This window comes from Sebastes fasciatus, chromosome 18, assembly GCF_043250625.1.
Source record: "Sebastes fasciatus isolate fSebFas1 chromosome 18, fSebFas1.pri, whole genome shotgun sequence".
Classification (NCBI taxonomy): domain Eukaryota; kingdom Metazoa; phylum Chordata; class Actinopteri; order Perciformes; family Sebastidae; genus Sebastes; species Sebastes fasciatus.
In genome coordinates this window covers 1,855,100-1,874,982 of record NC_133812.1, presented here as the reverse complement: position 1 = coordinate 1,874,982, position 19,883 = coordinate 1,855,100, and the positions used below count along the sequence as shown (strand labels likewise).

General features: G+C 40.0%; 1 protein-coding gene across 3 annotated transcripts in view; it reads right to left on the bottom strand.

Moving 5' to 3' along the window:
- Positions 1 to 4,988: 4,988 nt before the first annotated feature.
- Positions 4,989 to 19,883, bottom strand: part of fam49a (family with sequence similarity 49 member A) — a 58,851-nt gene continuing 43,956 nt past the window's right edge. Inside the window, exons 3-13 of one of the 3 annotated variants that reach the window (XM_074615487.1) lie at positions 18,186 to 18,265; positions 17,777 to 17,849; positions 14,597 to 14,718; positions 14,142 to 14,247; positions 13,360 to 13,496; positions 13,145 to 13,222; positions 10,726 to 10,842; positions 10,266 to 10,345; positions 9,292 to 9,418; positions 9,110 to 9,180; positions 4,989 to 7,868 (exon numbers count right to left, since the gene is read on the bottom strand). In XM_074615487.1, the coding sequence (XP_074471588.1) occupies positions 7,805 to 7,868; positions 9,110 to 9,180; positions 9,292 to 9,418; positions 10,266 to 10,345; positions 10,726 to 10,842; positions 13,145 to 13,222; positions 13,360 to 13,496; positions 14,142 to 14,247; positions 14,597 to 14,718; positions 17,777 to 17,849 (975 nt within the window). In that variant the 5' untranslated portion in view covers positions 18,186 to 18,265 and the 3' untranslated portion in view covers positions 4,989 to 7,804. The remainder of the gene's footprint in view (positions 7,869 to 9,109; positions 9,181 to 9,291; positions 9,419 to 10,265; positions 10,346 to 10,725; positions 10,843 to 13,144; positions 13,223 to 13,359; positions 13,497 to 14,141; positions 14,248 to 14,596; positions 14,719 to 17,776; positions 17,850 to 18,185; positions 18,266 to 19,883) is intronic. The other 2 variants (XM_074615486.1, XM_074615488.1) reach the window with 2 other exon arrangements.

Here is a 19,883-nt window from a genome sequence, read left to right as displayed (position 1 = left end):
ATTGTCCAGAAACCCTCACAGGTACTGAATTTAACATAAAACAATATGCTCAGATCATAACATGTCAAACTGCAGCCCAACAGGCAACAACAGCTGTCAGTGTGTCAGTGTGCTGACTTGACTATGACTTGCCCCAAACTGCATGTGATTATCATAAAGTGGGCATGTCTGTAAAGGGGAGACTCGTGGGTACCCATAGAACCCATTTACATTCACATATCTGGAGGTCAGAGGTCAAGGGACCCCTTTGAAAATGGGCTTTTCCTCACCAACATTTAGCGTGAGATTAGAGCATTATTTAGTCTCCTTCATGACGAGCTACTATGACACGGTTGCTATAAACCTAAAAATCGCAAGTGCCGTTAACGTGTTATTATCGCGGTTAACTTTGTCAGCACTAATCTCTAGTACATCTCCGGCATTTTAACAGGTTCATTGTGTTCTTTATGTTTTCAAAATGCCCAACGCGAGAGGCTCTCTAGTTCTAAATGTTTATTCAGAGTGCCGCTCCGTGTTGCCGGAGCAGTGTTGAGTTTGTCTCTTTTTTCTTGGCAAAATCACATTTAATGCAACATGTAAAATAGCTTTGAAGTGATTTTGTCACTATTTTGTTAATTAATGATTATTGGTAACACTTTTACACATTTGATATGTGTTAACCATTGACAAACTATTAACTATCTATCTAAATAATGTTTATAGATTCTTTAGAAAGTATTTATTAACCATTTAACAAATTATTATAATCATCAGTTGCAACTTTATAAGCATCCAAATAATGTTTATACACGGTTTACAAACCATTTATTAACCATTAACAAAGTGTTAGAAATATCTATCAATAAAATGTTTATAGATGTTTTACAAACCATTTCTTTAAGGTTTACAAATAATATCTTAATCATTAACAAATACTTATATATATAGTATATAAAATGTTATAATGTGTGCAACAATAAACTGTTAAAATAACATTATTAAGTTTCATTTCATTGTTTGTTAACAGTAAAATAACTATTAACTAAGTTTAATTAACTATCAATTTATTTATGAATGCTGGTTAAAAAAAGTGTTACCTGATTATCATGACCTTAAAGGTCCCATATTGTAAAAAGTGCGATATTCATGTCTTTTCTATTATAAAGCAGGTTTAAGTGCTATATAAATACTGTGAAAGTATCGAAACATTCAATCCACAGAGAAATACACACAGCCTGTATTCAGAAACTGTGCCGCTGAAACAAGCCGTAGGATTTCGGTCCATTTGTGATGTCACAAATATACAATATTTAGACCCTTTCAGTTTTAAATGTAAATATTCTAAATGAGTCCCAGTTTATTTTCGATTGCAGTGGATGTGAATAACATCAGCTGGACCCAAACTGTTGCCTAGCAACGCAATTCCGTTGCAGTTCCGTTGAAATGTGCTAAAACGGAGTGTTTCAGACAGAGGGTGAATACAGGTATATTCAGACAGATGGTATGAGGAAAATAAAGTTTTTTTTTTTTAACATTACAGCATGTAAACATGTTCTAGTAGAAACACAAAATACAAGTATGAATCTGAAAATTAGCACGATATGGGACCTTTAAAAACGCCTTCTGTTTCTAGAACTAAATCTTCATTCAGCAAGTTGGACACGAGGATGTGTTGAGAATGACACAGTAAAACAGCTTCTCCCACCTCACTGCTGAAACATTGAGGGAGGAAGATGAGGGTTAAGAACAGCAGGGGCTCAGTGTGTCTTCACACTGCTGACAGGTGAGGTGTGTCCTCATTAGAGACAGTGGACAGTCACTCACGGCGCTGTGTCACCAGGCTCGTAGGCTTACATGTAGACGAGGTCGCTGTACTTTACTACAATGTCTGCTGTGCGCACGGTCGAAGATGGATCTGCAGAAGGACGAGTCTCACACACACACAGACAGCCGAGGTTATCTGAGTGTAGGAGCTGTTGGGCTGTTGTTACTGCTGTTACTGTGACAGTCATTAAGAGCACCTAGCAGTGGAAATATGAAGTGACAAAGAGGGAGAGCGAGCGGAGAAAGGGAGAAAGAAAGAGAAGCGAGCAGATGGCAGGTGTCAGTTTCAGAGAGAAGCCGTGTGGTGACGCCTCAGCCAAAGAAGTGCTTATCTGGGCCTGAGTGGAAAAACAGAAAACACAGTCCTAGTTTCCCCAACACCTCCCACACCATCATTAAGAGGACATCACTGAGTCCGTCAGCCTGGATTAATTTCCTTCTCATCAGGGCCATCTGTTCTGCTCAAATCCTTACTATGCTAAAAAGCAGGGCTGTCAATCGATCTACATGATCGTCCATGATTAATCACACATTTTGTATCTGTTCAAAATGTACATTAAAGGAAGATTTGTCAAGTATTTAATACATGGGAGTGGGCAAATATGCTGATTTATGTAAACATATGTATATAAACTGGGAAAAAAAAGTTTGGTGGATTATTTCTCTGTTGTTACAATGCTAATGGTCATTGTATTTTACATGGTTGGAAAGCCTGTTTATTTTTTACCTTCGCAATGATGTCCAACTTGTAAGGATCATGCATTTGTGGGATGAGCAGCACAGCTGATTATGTGGGGAGCGCCCAAGAAAAATTTGCCAAAATGCTCCGTCAATGGTAAACAGTGTATTCTCCTGTTGGTATTGACTCTTGTTTTGAGTTGTTTGGTGGATTGGATGATTGAACTCTCTATCAGTAACAAGGAACAAACAAGACATATTGGCAATTTTACACTTTATTCCTTTAATACACCGTCAGGAGCCTCAGTAGCGGTGGAAGATCCATACGCAGCCACAACAGCCTGGCACCTCCTCCTCATGCTGGTCACCAACCTGGTCACACGTTGCTGTGGGATGGCGTTCCATTCCTCAAACAGGATTGGTTGCAGGTCAGCCAGCCTGGTTGTGTTGGTCACTCTGACACGTACAGCACGCCCAACCTGATCCCACAAGTGTTGAGTTGGGTTGAGGTCTGGACTCTTGGCAGGCCGTTCCATTCTCTCTACTCCCACATTGTGGAGGTAGTCTGTGATAACCCTGGCTCTGTGGGGGTGAGCGTTGTTTCTTGGAGGATGAAGTTAGGTCCCAGATTGTGGAGATATGGGATCGCCACTGGCTGCAGAATCTCATCCCGATATCTCACTGCATTGAGATGGCCTTCAATGATGACAAGCCTTGTTTTGCCAGTGAGGGAGATGCCCCCCCCACACCATGACACTGCCCCCACCAAAAGCTGTTACTCCATCGGTTCAACAATCAGCATAGCGTTCTCCGCGTCGTCTCCATACTTTGACCCTGCCATCCAACTTTGGCAGACAGAACCTGGACTCATCACTGAACATGACATTCCCCCACATGTTCAGGTTCCATTGTCTGTGTTGTCGACACCAGCGCAAACAGGCCTGACGGTGAAGGGCAGTCATTTCAGGCTTCCTGGTAGCCTTATGAGAATACACTGTTTACCATTGGCAGAGCATTTTGGCAAATTTTTCTTGGGCGCTCCCCACATAATCAGCTGTGCTGCTCATCCCACAAATGCATGATCCTTACAAGTTGGACATCATTGTGAAGGTAAATAAACAGGCTTTCCAATGATGTAAAATACAATGACCATTAGCATTGAAACAACAGAGAAATAATCCACCAAACACAAGTTTCCAAACTTTTTTTCCCCAGTTTATTTATTATTGGAAATCAATTAATAACACAAAACAATGACAGATATTGTCCAGAAACCCTCACAGGTACTGTTTGGAGCGTTATTCAGCATAACTAGAGTGACGACACTAGCATCATCTAGACCTAGAAAACCTGATGAATCCATCGGTATCAACCATGTCAGAATAGCTTGTCGTGAAGGAGGTTAAATAACGCTCCAAACTTACACAAAATTTTGGCGAGGAAAAACCGTCATGACCATTTTCAAAGGGGTCCCTTGACTTCTGACCTCCAGATCAGTGAATATAAATGGGTTCTATGGGTACCCACGAGTCTCCCCTTTACAGACATGCCCACTTTATGATAATCACATGCAGTTTGGGGCAAGTCATAGTCAAGTCAGCACACTGACACACTGACAGCTGTTGTTGCCTGTTGGGCTGCAGTTTGCCATGTTATGATTGGAGCATATTGTTTTATGCTAAATGCAGTACCTGTGAGGGTTTCTGGACAATACCTGTCATTGTTTTGTGTTGTTAATTGATTTCCAATAATAAATATATACATACATTTGCATAAAGCAGCATATTTGCCCTCTCCCATGTTGATAAGAGGATTACATACTTGACAAATCTCCCTTTAAGGTTCATTTGGAACAGATAAAAATATCCAGTGACAACCCAAATGTAAACAAAGGAGGACGGTCTGCAGGACAGTTAATGCACACAGTGCACTTTAATAGACTTTTTAATTCTGCAGACCACCAACAGACTGGTTTTACTGTATTCTACAAACAATGAACAGCTTTATTCTGCACTTCTATTAGTCTATTTAAAAAAAACAAAATCCTCTCTACCTCAGTTCTTATCGCGCATTATATTCCATATTTGACATTTCTTAATATCTATATCTCCTATATATTTATTATTCAGCACTATATTGACATTTTTAATAGTCCCGTATCACAGCTGTTACTCTGCACTATATTCATTGTTTACAGTTTTTCTTCATCTCCTGGTATTTTTATATACGTAATATTTTTTGTACTTGTACTACTAACTTGTGCCTTTTTACTAACATGTTTTTGCACTATGGAACTGTGATGCTGGAAACTTGAATTTCCCTCAGGATCAATAAAGTGACTATCTATCTATCTATCTATCGATCTATCTATCTATCTATCTACCTATCTATCTACTTATCTATCTATCTATCTATCTATCTATCTATCTATCTATCTACTTATCTACCTCGCCTCCACCCAATGTCAATCTCACATACTGCAAAGAAGAAAACCAAAGGAAACTTAGTCGGTATAAGAAATGTACCACCTTTATTATCCAATCCACACATCCCATTCAGTACGCAGTACAAAGCCAAAGCAATTTATATAAACAGTGAGTCTGAACTCCAAAAATATTAAACAATAACTGTCAGTTTAAGACAAACAAAAGTGATTTTGTGTCGGTATTCAAAACAACACCTGGCATTCAACACACAGTAGCAACACGTGGGCCGAGAGGGGAGCTCTGTGGACATCAATCATGATGATTTCTTTTAAACCGCTTCAGTCAGATATGAAATATCAGTATCATACGTGCACATCGCTCCGAGTCTCGCCCATGCAGTTTGCACTCATTGCATATAAAACATTCAAAGTATGGCTCACACACACATACTTATATATTACTAAATACAAGAGGATCAGGAAATAAACAACAGACCTCAATGAACGCTAGATACCCGACATGTTCATTTCATGTTAATGAACTGGATGTTAATGTGTTAATGGAGGGGCGGGGGGGTGTATGGATCAATATCTGTATGGAAGTAGTTCTGTGTTGTAGATGAAGCATTTACAATTATTGTCTTCACAGGTCCTTGTTTTTGTCATTGTCTTTAGGGGGACGTTGTGCTCCGTGATAAACCACAGAGATGTCCATGTCCTCAGATCACCGGGGTGATGAAGTCATAACGTCATTATTAAAGTATGTTAGGAGGTCAAATTGAAATCTGCTCTCTGGAAAAAGTGTAATTAGGTTTTACTAGTTCAAATAAAATGCTTCTCTACAACTGATCCATGAATTTATTAGTAGGATCCTTTCATGCACACTTCATCAGTCTTCAGAGATTACAGTAGAAATGTAACTTAAAGCAACGTACGACAGTCACAGATGATGAGATTGTCCGACCTCGTGAGCGGTTTAGTTTGAGTACGTTAGAAGCTGCTGCTCAGCTGCACACAGGAATATTATATATATATATATATATATATATATATATTAGGGCTGTCAAAGTTAACACGATAACGCGTTTACACAAATTCATTTTAACGCCACTAATTTCTTTAATACATTAACACAACTTGGGATTTTTAGGTTGTAGCGGGCTCAGTTTTAAAGTTAGAGTGAAGAAGGAGGTTAAATAACACCCCAAACTTGCACTACATTTTGGTGAGCAAAAACCGGCATGGCCATTTTCAAATGGGTCTCTTGACCTTTGACCTCCAGTTAATTGATTTCAAATAATAAATATATACATACATTTGCATAAAGCAAATATATTTATCCACTCCCATGTTAAGAGGATTAAATTCTTGACAAATCTCCCTTTAAGGTACATTTTGAAGAGATAAAAAAATGTGCGAATAATCACGATTAACTATTTCAATCAATTGACAGCCCTACTAAATATATATATATATATATGCATATATATATATATATATACTGTATATACATGTTGTGACATTAGTAGAATGAGCCAGGATATCAGTAATACACAATAGATTCCCATAATGGCTATGATCAGTGACAATGATCAGAATCACACAATGTGACAGCAAACAGACTACATTTTTGAAAGTCATGAACTTTTAAGGCAGATTTTGGAGTGTACATTATTTCAAACTGTCAATCAACTGTCAAATGATCCTGGGTGCAGTTTGATGTATTAACAAACTCAAATTTGGTTTTAAACATGTCAAAGAAATATCAAGTTCATATTTTAAAACAATGACGTGGTCACATTGGTCTCAGCAGCGGAGACGAGGTGAATTATTCCTTTAATCCCTCTCAGAATAGAGCCAGAGGGTTAAACAGAATTTAAGGAAATAGATTAAAAAAAAAACATCAATTTTCTTTTTGAATGGGGTTCAGTTATGAAGCACACATCATTTATTCAGAATTTGAGTTTTTTTGGCCTTTCTTTTAGAGAAATGCATTTTCTGTTTAATACAAAAGCTTAAAGTCACTTAAAACATGGCAGACCATCATTCAGAGCATTGACACGCAACCATTAAATAAAACATTTGGTGGGTTGATTGGAGTTTGTATTTCGTTATCACAGCCTGTTCACACCTCTTCGTTAAAGCAAACCTCGACATACTGGATCTGACTGGATGTGCAAAGGAAGTTTTATGTTCACAGTGGATTCACTTCAACAGTTGCACCAGATCGGAGTCTGGGAAAAAAAAGCAGACTATAAAACCAGAAAACAGCTAAATGCTTTTATCATTACGTACATTAAACCAACCAATCCCCTTTCTGCTCTCAACATCAAGCCCTTCACTGCAACACCAAACTCACATCTTAATATTGATTGATTTCATATTCTGTCTTTAAAACACATTCTCTGTAGATCGAATGGAAAAAAACAGAAACAACTTCACTTGTTTTAATACATGTTGACATGTCATTATGATAGAAACGAGAACCTTTGTCACAATTTTAAATATTAAAAAAAAAAGATTGATTTTGCTTCAGGTTGAATTTGTCTAAAAGCCGGACACTAAACTAAACTAATCCCATTGTCAAATAAAAGATTGAGAAGATTCCTTAAAGAACTATTTTTTCCAAGTGCTGCTCGCGAAGCTCAGTTATAAGGCTGATGGGTGTGTGCTTTGACAGCTGTTAACAGTAGAGGCAATTCATGTGATGCGTTCATGTACAAGTAGAAGGTACGTGCTCTGCAGGTTTCAATAGCTTGGAGGGAATGACTATGCAAATACACACAAGTATTAACATCGAGTCTTTTTTAAATAATGTAAACATATACATCTTATTTGAGGTCAGAGCATTGATCCTCTTCATATCGGTTTATATATATATAAAAAAGAGAACAGACATTACTGAAGCATCGTCCGGATGTTCTTCGGAGTGGACTCGTCGTTCAGGTGTTTAGTGGTGAATCTGAGGAGGAACAAACATGTCAGTGGGGATGGGTACCAAAACCCGGTACGAGAACAGTCCACAGTGGGGTTCTATTTCAGACAATGCTCGCTGCCAAAAGTACAACAAGTCTTCTGCAAAAACATGAGTGATCTGTCAAAACTAGGGATGTGCTTTCCAAGGAAAAATACTATTCGAAAATAAACGGGACGAATAGACTATTCCATTTTTTTTTATAAATAGCGACTATTCGAAAAATGTAAAATCATAACTCATCCCTAGTCAAAAGATGTAGTGAGAAAGCATGAGATACCGGTGGAGAACAGACTAGCTCGTAGTTCATCCCTCGCTGCCCCATCCACCTCAGGCAGGTTCTGTATGCTAGCAGCCTGGAGCCCACACGGAGGTAATGAAATCATACAAACATGAGTTCATGATTCAAATGAACCATTAGCCAGCTGATTGTTTAGCTAGAACATCAATATGGGTGCGTTCATAAATTCCACCTGGATTTCTTTTGTAGTAAATATATGATTATTTCATGAGTTTTACATTTCCACCATCACATTATAGTTTATAATAGTGGTTTGTTCAAAACCGGACCGTTTCTTACACTAGAAATGATTGTTCATTTATTGATTTTACATTTTAATTATCACATTATCAGTAATTTGTTCAAAACAATGCTGTTGCAGTTGCTACTTAAATATTATTTTATATACAGAAGTTATGACAAAATAAAGCAATGTTAATTCTATTATTAATTTGTTTCATTTTTTTCTCTTAAAAACAAAAGAAGCGTTAAGAGAACCGTTAAAGTACCGGATCAATAAGCAGTATCGGTAAGAGTAGTAGTACCAGTAGTAGCCATCCCTACATATCAGTGTATGGGAGTTGGACTGTTCAAAGTCCCACTAACACGGGGGAAGGGGAACTAGGCTTTTGTAGTTCTATGGAAGCTCTTAGTGGCCAAAAGAGGGTGACAATATTTCATTGAAATGTTTTTTTTAAATGATGCATGTCAATGTTTTCCTCAGAATTATCTTGTCGGTTAAAAACAAAGAGGCTTTCCTGTAAGGAAGTGGAATACATTAGAAAATACAACATTGACTAAAATACATAACTTTCCATAACTTCCTGAGCAGAACGGATCAATGAAATGTGTTTTTTCAGACTAGAGGATGAGATTGCCGGCCAGTATCTGATAATTAATGAAAGTCTAACAGTGTCAAACCAACGCAGAAATACTCGAGAGAACCTACTTGAGGGCGTTCAGGAGGCCTTCTACGTTGTCTGCCGGCTGGTCCTTCAGGACCTTTATGCAGCCTTTCATCTGAGAAGATATGAACACATCCACGGTCCACAGTGAGGCTGTTACATAGCTTAAATGGTGTACAGAAATACACAGTATGTGTGTGTGTGTGTGTGTGTGTGTGCGTCATACATCTATCTTGGAGGACTTGTTGAAGGCGCCGTTGGGGTGGACGTGGTCATAAAGAATGATGACTCCGACCATGACCCTCATGCAAAACAAGAGCGTCTCCTCGCTGCTGAAACGACTCGAATATTCCCTGAATACACAGAAAGAGAGGAAGGAGGAGGAGGAGGAGAAACCGGACAGAGTTATAGAATGAGAAAGACTCTTTCTAAGTCATTACTAAGAAACTGCCTTAACTGAGCGCCATTGATTTTCTTTTTTTTTTTAAATAATCAATACTGACACTGTCGGTACATTATGTGTTGGCGTGCAGTTGGACGAACACACCTGCGCCATGTGAGTGTGTGAATGACTGTGACCTACGAGGCCATAATGTTAGCAAAAGTATTTGCAACTGTGGAAGGTTGTGTAACTGTATCTCAATCCATGTGTGAGTAATTCAATTTCTAAATGTGTGAAAGAATCTCTAAATGCGTCCTGAGATTTGTGAATGTGTACAGGAATCTGCAAATGTGTATTCAGAATCCGTGGGGGCGTAATTAGATTTATAAATGTGTGAAAAAAATCTCAAAATGTATTCAGATTTTCAAGTGCATTGAGATTTGTAACTGTAGACAAATCTGTAAATGCGTACCCATACCTATGTACACATTTACAGATTTAAGTACGCATTTACAGGTTTAAGTACGATTTACAGATTTAAGTAAGCATTTACAGATTTGTCTACACATTTACAAATCTCAATACACTTGCAAATCTGAATACCATTTGGAGATTTTTTTCACAAAATTACAAATCAAGTCTCTAGGTGTTGTCTTGAAATTCAAGGCCACAACTTGCAATGCTTTAGGTCAAAATATGTCTCACTTATTGTTTACTATTAACTACTAAGGACCTGTGAGAACCCTAATGTTTGTGTGTGTGTGTGTATGTGTGTGCGTATGCGTGTGTGTGTGTAGAAAAGCAGCGTGATGACTCACGGCGTCTCCAGCATGACTTTACAGACGCTGGCCATGGTGCTGAGACAGTCCGTTGTGTTCTCCAGTGGAAGAGTCTTGTTCTACACACGACGCAAACAAAACACATACAACAATTACAGTTCATTGATTCCTATGATCATTATTTAAATTGTTAAAAAAACAACATGACTTGTTACAACATGATGATATGGTTTCTGACACAAAAAAAGGAAATACGAAAAAAAACAACGAAAACAAACCTTGTAAATCATTTTTTAAAAATCAGATCAGGTGTTGAATATTTGTATTACTGTATTTTCTCATCCAAATATACAGAGTGCCATACAGCTGAGAGGGCAATGACGACAATGGATGCAACAGATGTTAGCTTCCCTTACATTATAAAGCATGACTGTATGACTATGTGGGTAGTTTGTTGCATTCACAGTTGTAACCGTGATTGCAGAGTCAGCGCTCTCACCTCTGTCACAAAGCTTGTGGTTGCGGTGCTGAGTGTTTTCAGCATCGGCGTAGCTTCGGCATAGAACAGAGACATCCTGTTGGCCATCTCGTTGTTGACTTCACTCTCGATGTCCAACTGTGGGTGCACAAACAGACAACACAGATAAACACGAGGTGTCAGCGTCATTTTCTCCACACTTGTTTTTCTATTTCCAAAAGCACCAGCATCTCCCTCATATTTATTGCACAGAGTATAGAGTTATACATTTGTCACACTTATTCCAATACTATAGAATCTATGGTATAGTATATGCTATAGCAAAGAGTATAGAAGAACAGAGTAGAAACTCGGCTGCTTTTTTGACAAGAGCTGCTCGATGGTGCTGCGGTAGCGCTGCCGCCATTTTGGACTGAAAACGCCAATGAGTCCGTGACCATGGATGTATAAAGAGACGTCTGTAAAACAGAGGATCATTTTTTTGAGGTAAATCAACTTCCCAGTACGAACACTTAAATATCCCTCATTTAAATCGTTATGTCCTAAAAGTAGTAAAATGAACTAATAGCTGAATCCAGAGTTATTTTCCTCACCATAATGAACGGTCATCAGACCCACGGGACTGCACCGCCCTGCACCGCCCTGCACCGCCCTGCACCGCCCTGCACCGCCCTGCACCGCCCTGCACGCTCATATGACATATCTGGTTCTGCCAGCTTCCTGCTAGCTGTATGTGGCTGTAATAATGGAGATACTGGCTGTAATTCATCACTTTTATTATCTTCTAATACACCCATGGGCTGTATGCTGTAAGCCTGTACCGTGGTGGATGTATTAACGTCTCTGTTCCCAAACAACCGGCTATCGGCCAGTAGCTAGTAGTGCTAGTAGCTAGTAGTGCTAGTAGCATGACATCAACAGAGTTTAATGGAGTTATAGGCTATTCACTAACACGCAGGGTGAAAGACCAGGACACAACCTCTTCTACATCCATGGTCTGTGGTCTATTGGACCCTCTTCTACATCCATGGTCTATGGTCTATTAGACCCTCTTCTACATCCATGGTCTGTGGTCTATTGGACCCTCTTCTACATCCATGGTCTGTGGTCTATTGGACCATCTTCTACATCCATGGTCTGTGGTCTATTGGACCCTCTTCTACATTCATGGTCTGTGGTCTACTGGACCCTCTTCTACATCCATGGTCTGTGGTCTATTGGACCCTCTTCTACATCCATGGTCTGTGGTCTACTGGACCCTCTTCTACATCCATGGTCTGTGGTCTATTGGACCCTCTTCTACATCCATGGTCTGTGGCCTATTGGACCCTCTTCTACATCCATGGTCTGTGGTCTACTGGACCCTCTTCAACATCCATGGTCTGTGGTCTACTGGACCCTCTTCTACATTCATGGTCTGTGGTCTACTGGACCCTCTTCAACATCCATGGTCTGTGGTCTACTGGACCCTCTTCTACATCCATGGTCTGTGGTATATTGGACCCTCTTCTACATCCATGGTCTGTGGTCTATTGGACCCTCTTCTACATCCATGGTCTGGTCTACTGGACCCTCTTCAACATCCATGGTCTGTGGTCTATTGGATCCTCTTCTACATCCATGGTCTGTGGTCTATTGGACCATCTTCTACATCCATGGTCTTTAGTCTACTGGACCCTCTTCAACATTCATGGTCTGTGGTCTACTGGACCCTCTTCTACATCCATGGTCTGTGGTCTGTTGGACCCTCTTCAACATCCATGGTCTGTGATCTACTGGACCCTCCTCTACATCCATGGTCTGTGGTCTATTGGACCCTCTTCTACATACATGGTCTGTGGTCTACTGAACCCTCTTCTCTTGGGAATCATTCCTCTACAAACGCTGTTTAAATAATCTGCTGATAGTAATCCAGTAGTCCACCTACAGGGTTCATTTGGGCTCTTTTCATACATGAACAAACATACGGAACAACATTTTAAAACTATGTTTTTTAACTATTTCTGTTTTGTTTTTTACTTTACTCCCGTGATAATTCGATTTCGACATTGATTTACATTATGGTGCATTCAGGCTCTATTCAGTATTGGGCGAAGGTAAATCCTAACGTTATCATGATGTAATGTAATCTTGTAAAATGCAGTTTTTGGTGAGAAACTTGAATAAATCCAGTTGTTTGAAGGAGATGTTTTAACAGCAATATAAGATAGATACTAGAGAGGGGATTATGACCTGTTGAACTTTCTAACAAAAAACAGTATGCAAACAGTAATAAAGGAGGGTGTGTTGAAGTACATGGGATTTATTGTTTTTTTTTTTTTACCGTGGTATTGAGTTGGTATCGAGAATCGTGGAATTTCACTGGTATTGGTATGGACTATTAGATTTCTGGTACTGTGACATCCCTAATCTACACTAACATAACATCTGGACAACTCACATTCATGTTGTTTATCCGGTTTCGACTGATGGTTCTTCTGTAGTAGCTGAAGTCATTCTGGATGGCAGGAATTCTCATCTAAAGCAAAAGAAGTAAAACAGTCAGAGATTTGACAAAAACACATTAAGCACCAACATATCCATTTCATTACAAGTGGACTGTACGTGGCACTGAGTGAAGTGATGGAGGGAGAGCAACTGAGCTGAACGGCGGACCTTGAGCTCATCGAAGCGCAGAGTGAAGTGGAGGATCTCTGCAAATTGTTTGGCCAGCGCCTGCTCCCTCTCCAGGTGCTGAGTGGGCGTGAAGGGCGCACATGTGAGGCACTCCAGCAAACTCTGCAGGGCCCTCTCTACACACACACACACACACACACACACACACACACACACACACACACACACACAGAGAGAGAGAGAGAGAGAGAGAGAGAGAGAGAGAGAGAGAGAGAGAGAGAGAGAGAGAGAGAGAGAGAGAGAGAGAGAGAGAGAGAGAGAGAGAGAGAGAGAGAGAGAGACACAAAGACAACAAGCACTTTTAGTGGACGTAAACTGACGTTGCCAGGTTGGCCCAAATGATTACATTACAGCTTGTTTAGCGGCTAGCGGCTGCAGTGTTTTACGTCAATACTGGACCAATTTTAAAAAGTGTCGTCTCCGTTAGTCACGTAGACACAAAAACAAGGGAAAGAGAGTCCAGGTTGAAAAATACCAAAGTTATCATTAAAACTGCAGGTACACTATGTACCTGAAGTTTCATCATTCGCTTGACTTCGGCATGTGAGGTACATGTTCTTGTAAAATATTTAAAGTGATGGAAGTCAATAACCTCAAAATAAGATAAGGAATGCTACCCTACCTTTATTTAACCAAGAAAGCAACTCATTAAGATGAAAAAGCTTTGATTATGACCCATTCAAAAAAAGATGAAATCAAATATTCTTGCCACTGTAAATATAATTCAGATCAGACGGTGTTGTTCTACACTGTGACCGTACCTAGTCTGATAGAAAAACTGTAGAACTTCTTGAGTTTGATGACCAGCGGGCAGACTGAGTTCCAGGCTCGCTCCTGTAGCATGAAGTCGCTGGGGTTTTGAATTGCCTGGAAAGAACACAAAAAAACCAGCAGGACACATCAGAAAACTTCCATGATTAATGTTATAGTGATCATCAACATCATGCACCGGGAATATTGTATGCTGTGGAGAAGATTTAACTCGTTTGTTCTGCGTTTCAGTGAAACTTGACGTCAATTCAGCTGTTATTTCCTCTACAGTACGGCAAATGGTTCAAATTTTACATGTAGAGATGAATGTATTGTATGCTTCTTAATTATTGTATGCTGTTGAAGGGAAAGAACAGAAAATCTCTATTGTGTGTGTGTGTGTGTGTGTGTGTGTGTGTGTGTGTGTGTGTGTGTGTGTGTGTGTGTGTGTGTGTGTGTTCTTTACATCTCTGATCTCCTGGCCGGCTCCTTTGTATGACTGCAGGCCAGTCAGGATGTTCTCTGAGTCCTGGAGGACAGAGTTCACCTGGTTCCACACCTCACGCTCTCCTTCTGTCGGCTGCGCATCTAACACACACATACACACACAAGGACAACAGTTAAATGAGAATACAAACACATCTCAGATCTGATCATTCTTGCCTTTTCACATCAGTCAGTTTGTAATATTAGCAGATTTATAAATCTTTGATTTTCTAGTGTAAATGTGACACTGTAACGATGTGAAAAGGCTTTGATTAAATAAGTAATAACAGTATTTTAATCATGATGGAGCACTCACTGGGGGAACATGGGGGCATGTGTGCTGAGTGTTTTTGTCTCTAAAAAGGAACTCATCAGAGTTTGTTCATTGTGATGATGATTGATGAGTACAAAAACATTCAGCAGAATGAACTGGGTTACAGTTTCAGCTTTTAGCACGTACAGCATATCCAGTCCATCTGCAGTCAGTCACCAAAATGTGCAGCCAGAGTGATGCCTTTAATTTGAACACGGCGTTGTCGAATACTCCATTCTGATTGGTTAATCATGGCGTTCTGCGGTCTGTTATTTTTTTATAGCAGACCGTTGCTGTACGTACAGACCTATGTAGCAGACCGTTGCTATGTATAGCAGACCGTTGCTATGTATAACAGACCGTTGCTATGTATAGCAGACCGTTACTATATATAACAGACCGTTGCTATGTATAACAGACCGTTGCTATGTATAGCAGACCGTTGCTATGTATAGCAGATCGTTGCTATGGGCGCAGCTCTGATGTCGGACTCTTGCGGATCGTTTTTGTGTCAAATTATTAATTTCTTCAGTAAGTAGCTGTGTAATAAGCGGGATAATATCCAGCTAGCGGGTCATTGTTGTGAAAGAATCCCCTTCAGGGCGATGAGAGACCCCTCCACTTTGCGTTGGTATGTTGGGGATTCTTTCACAACAATGACCAGCTCGCTGTACATTATCCCTTACATACAAACTCCAAACGTTACGTGTCAACTACACTGATGAGACCGGAGTTGTCGATTAAAGAATGAACTGAACTGAACTGTAGACTGAATGGCTCCACATGTTTCATAATCAACTATCCATAATGTATCTAAAGCAGTACGGGGCAGTGGTAGTCTAAAGGCTAAAGAAGCAGACTTGTGACCGAAAGGTCGTCAGTTCAATCCCCCGTATATAAATCTGGGTGGGGAAACTAAAAAAGCTTGAGCAAAGCCCAACCGCTCCAGTGGAGCTGCTCAGTGGAGCTTCTCAGTGGAGCTGCTCAGTGGCCAACAGTTTCCCTGTAAACGAAAATAAAACAATAAAAAGAAGTCTGAATTCGGAGTGCATTTCAAGGCAGCACTATTTGGAGGTTGACTATAGAAGAACTGGCATGGAGATATACAATGTGCTGGAAAACTGTTCTGCTACAGTGAAACAGTTTTCAGTCTAATCAAAGCATGCTTGAGCAAGCTCTTGGAAAGACTTGGAGCTACAGCAGAACCTGTTAATGATGGTTTAAAAGTCTGGATCACAATACTGCATTTTACTGCATTGAATGAATAGTTATATATACTGTCTACTGTGTATACTTTCACATCTAACTCAGTGAAATAAGGGTTTATTTCGACTGGGGCTGTCAAAGTTAACGCAACATAAAAGCGTTAACACAAATTTGTTTTAGCGCCACTAACTTCTTTAACACATTAACACAACCTGCAATTTTTAGTCAGTTTTAAAGCTAGAGTGAAGACAAGGTGTCCTATGAAACTAGAAAATCCATCGGTACCAATCCATCGGTACTAGCTTGTCGTGAAGGAGGCTAAATAATGCTCCAAACTTGGGCTAAATTTTGGCGAGGAAAAACTGGCATGGCCAATTTCAAAGGGGTCCCTTGACCTCTGACCTCCAGATATGTGAATGTAAATGGGTTCTATGGGTACCCACGAGTCTCCCCTTTACAGACATGCCCACTTTATGATAATCACATGCAGTTTGGGGCAAGTCATAGTCAAGTCAATATTAATATGAATTGATTGACAGCCCTAAAATATTCATATTCTGTTCATATTCTGTATATAAACTACTGCACTCTGCCATGCCTGCAACCTACAGACAAGCCGACTGTTGTTGTTCCATATTTCCTGTATGGTTACAACAAGAACACATTGAATATGTCTCGATAAGGACATCAATTACTTGCACTGTTCCGCAGAAGCCATCTCTCTCCCGTTAGCTTGGCTTGTTTCAGTGTTCAGGACATATTGTAATATTGCGGGAGTCGCTGTAAGGTCTAAAATACAATCAAATAATCTGAAGATTTCTGCAGGAATCTACAGACTCTTAGTTAACAAGCTTTTCCTATCATGGCCACAGACAGAAGAACAGCTCTAAATATAGAGCATCAGTGACATTAAAACTCTGTCTGGGGTCTGTTTTGCATTTTAAAAGCCCTCCACTCCCATCATTTCCTCTGTGCTGAATAAACAAAGCCTGAGGTTGGCTACATTGTGATAGAGGCTGAAATGCCACTGTGGGCCTCCACTGTTGTGTTTCTTTTTCTGTAGGAGTTTTTTTAGAAAAAGGCCAGAGCAGATTTATTATCCGGGTTAAAAATGAACTAATTTGTCTACGTAGTTGTGCAGTTGATTTAATATTTGACTGCAGTGATGTACTGTGGATGAATGTTTTCAATCTTAAAAGCATTCATATATTGAACACTGATTATATAATGAAATGATAACAGGATTATGCAGTAAGACAAACAGGGCTAAACACACTGTTTAATACACCATATAATAGACCTAATACTAATGTGTTAGTAATTACATTATGCCACATATGCATGTATAAAATGTGTCTTATTAGAAGTGTACATACAGGGGCATGCATGCAGATAAGTTAGTAAAAGCAGACGGCAAAGGTCAAGGGTCAGCTCCATTCTTCTTCAACTTGACATGGAATGAATGGGTTTCATACTGAAATCAATCAGGAATTATAATAAATGTAAAAGGAGACGGTTGGCAATTCAACAGCTGAATAGGCTGACCCCTGACCAGTCAGAGAGGTTAAAGGAGAAATGAATTAGGAGTTAAGAAGGACAGGGGGTTGGCCTAGCAGAAGGACAGGTAGAAGCTGTGCTCACTTTCAAAGTCAAGGAAAAAGTTTGGCCCCTGTTCAAGCTCTGTGCAAGTGAGCACTTTTAACAGATTCCCCATCTGCAAGAGAGAGAAAAGCAAAAGGAAGAGAAAGGAAGAAAAGTATGTGTGATGTTAAAAAGTCTTCAATAAGTTATTTGAACGAAGACGGGAGAAATGGAAGATCAGAGCAGAGAGAGCAGGAGGTCATGACCGAGTGAAAGGAGAAGCCAAGGAGAAAAAGAGAGGAGCGTAAGCAGACTCCTTCGTGTCTTCATCATCGGGAACAGAGACCTGCTGACAGAAAGGAAACAGCTGAGCTGGTTACCCCTCCCCCCCCCCCCACCCCCACCCCTCCCCACATCTCTTTCTCCATCCATCTTTTCTCCCTTTGTTCCACTTCGCTGCCAGACTTACTTTCAAAGTCCAGGAAAAAGTGTGGATAGTTCTCTATATCCCTTGTTAGGACTTTTAGCAGGTTACCCATCCCAGCAAACCTGATGGTCAGAATACAGCAGTGAAAAACAGACATATAAAAAACATGAATACATACATTCTTTTTGTTACAAGATACATTAAATGTGTAGTTAAACTGTGTACTTGATAAAACAGAGACATTCATATCCAACAGAGGTTGTTTCTATTTGCTCTGACAGATGATTTTCAAGTTGAATGGTTCCAGTTCCAGCCCAGTTTAGTGGAACTAATGTGGATGTTTATTAAGTGTGAAGTCTGAAGATCTTTGCTTGGCAATGTAAGACAACACTGAGGAAGAAAAATACGACACAGTTCTCATTTCAGCCACAAAGCTGCTGCAGTAAAAAGTGTTTTTGGGGGGAATTTTATGTAAGTGTCAATAGCCTTGTTTTCACCGCAGTAACTTCCCCCCCCCCGGAACTAAGAACCTTTTGAGAAACTCATTGTGTTTCGACTGCAGGGACCAGGGTCTAATTGAAGTTCCTGGGACATTTTATGGGGCCTTTTTACCCCCCAAAAAGTCAGGGGGTAGTACTTTCTGAAAGCATAGGAACTTTCCGGGTGGAGTTTGCAGGGATGACTGTCTCTGATTGGTCAAACACACACAGTGCTGCTGCTTCAACTGTACCGCTTCATTCATAAAACAAGGAAGTACTCTAGTATCAATTTAGGCATTTTTCTTTGTTTGATAACATTAAAAGTAAAGTTCGGCTCTGCTATCGGCTTCCCGACTCATTTTAAAAAAGCGAGTGAAAAACAAGCGAGAGAAAGAAAGAGATGTTTCACAGCGTTAACGTTGTAAAGCACAAATGAATAACTCTCAAACACTCAACAGATGATTTGCTGTGGAGACAGATGCTCTTAGTTTCATTTTCCTCCACTGCATTTCATTCATTACATCCAACATGCATCAGTAAATATATGAAGCGGTAAATCACAGTGACGTTTATTTTCCAGCGTGTTTTTTAGATGAAACAGGCCACTGACCCCATTTTGTCACAAGGTCCCCCGTCTTTTGCTTTTATATGTGTTATTACAGAAAGTCTATGAGGCCCATGACCAAAATAGTCACACATTCTGTCATTGTGTTACTTATGGATAGAAGTGTAGCGAAAATAAATGCTGCCCCGTTTTGCTGGGGATCCCCTGGAACCCCTTCAAGGACCCCTGGGGGTCCCCGGACCCCACTTTGGGAACCACTAATTTATTCGACTAATTGTTTGAGCTCTTCGATTGTCTTCAAATCAATGACATCACGTTTTAAAGTAATCTCTCACTTTACAGAAATGAAACCGAAAGGGAAACAAAGTATTTCTAATGGTGAACATTTTGTGTGTATTTATAAGCATAGACGCAAACACACTGCTAGAATTGAGTCAAAGACTACTTTGCCTTCACATTGTACACCTGTGTGTGTCTCCTGGTAAGTAACGTGTCTGAGAAAGCAAAAATTCCTCCCACCTTCGTTGGACGAAACTCCCGAGGTTCTGAACCAGTGTCTCTGCTCGTTTGGATTCAGGCCTTTCTAAACGTGGCCAAACACTGGATGTAGTCCTAAATGGCAGTTACACTCTGTAAAGGTTTTATTGGACGCAAAAGGCAGTAGGTAGGTAGTAATTTCCAGGGAAAAGTCCACCT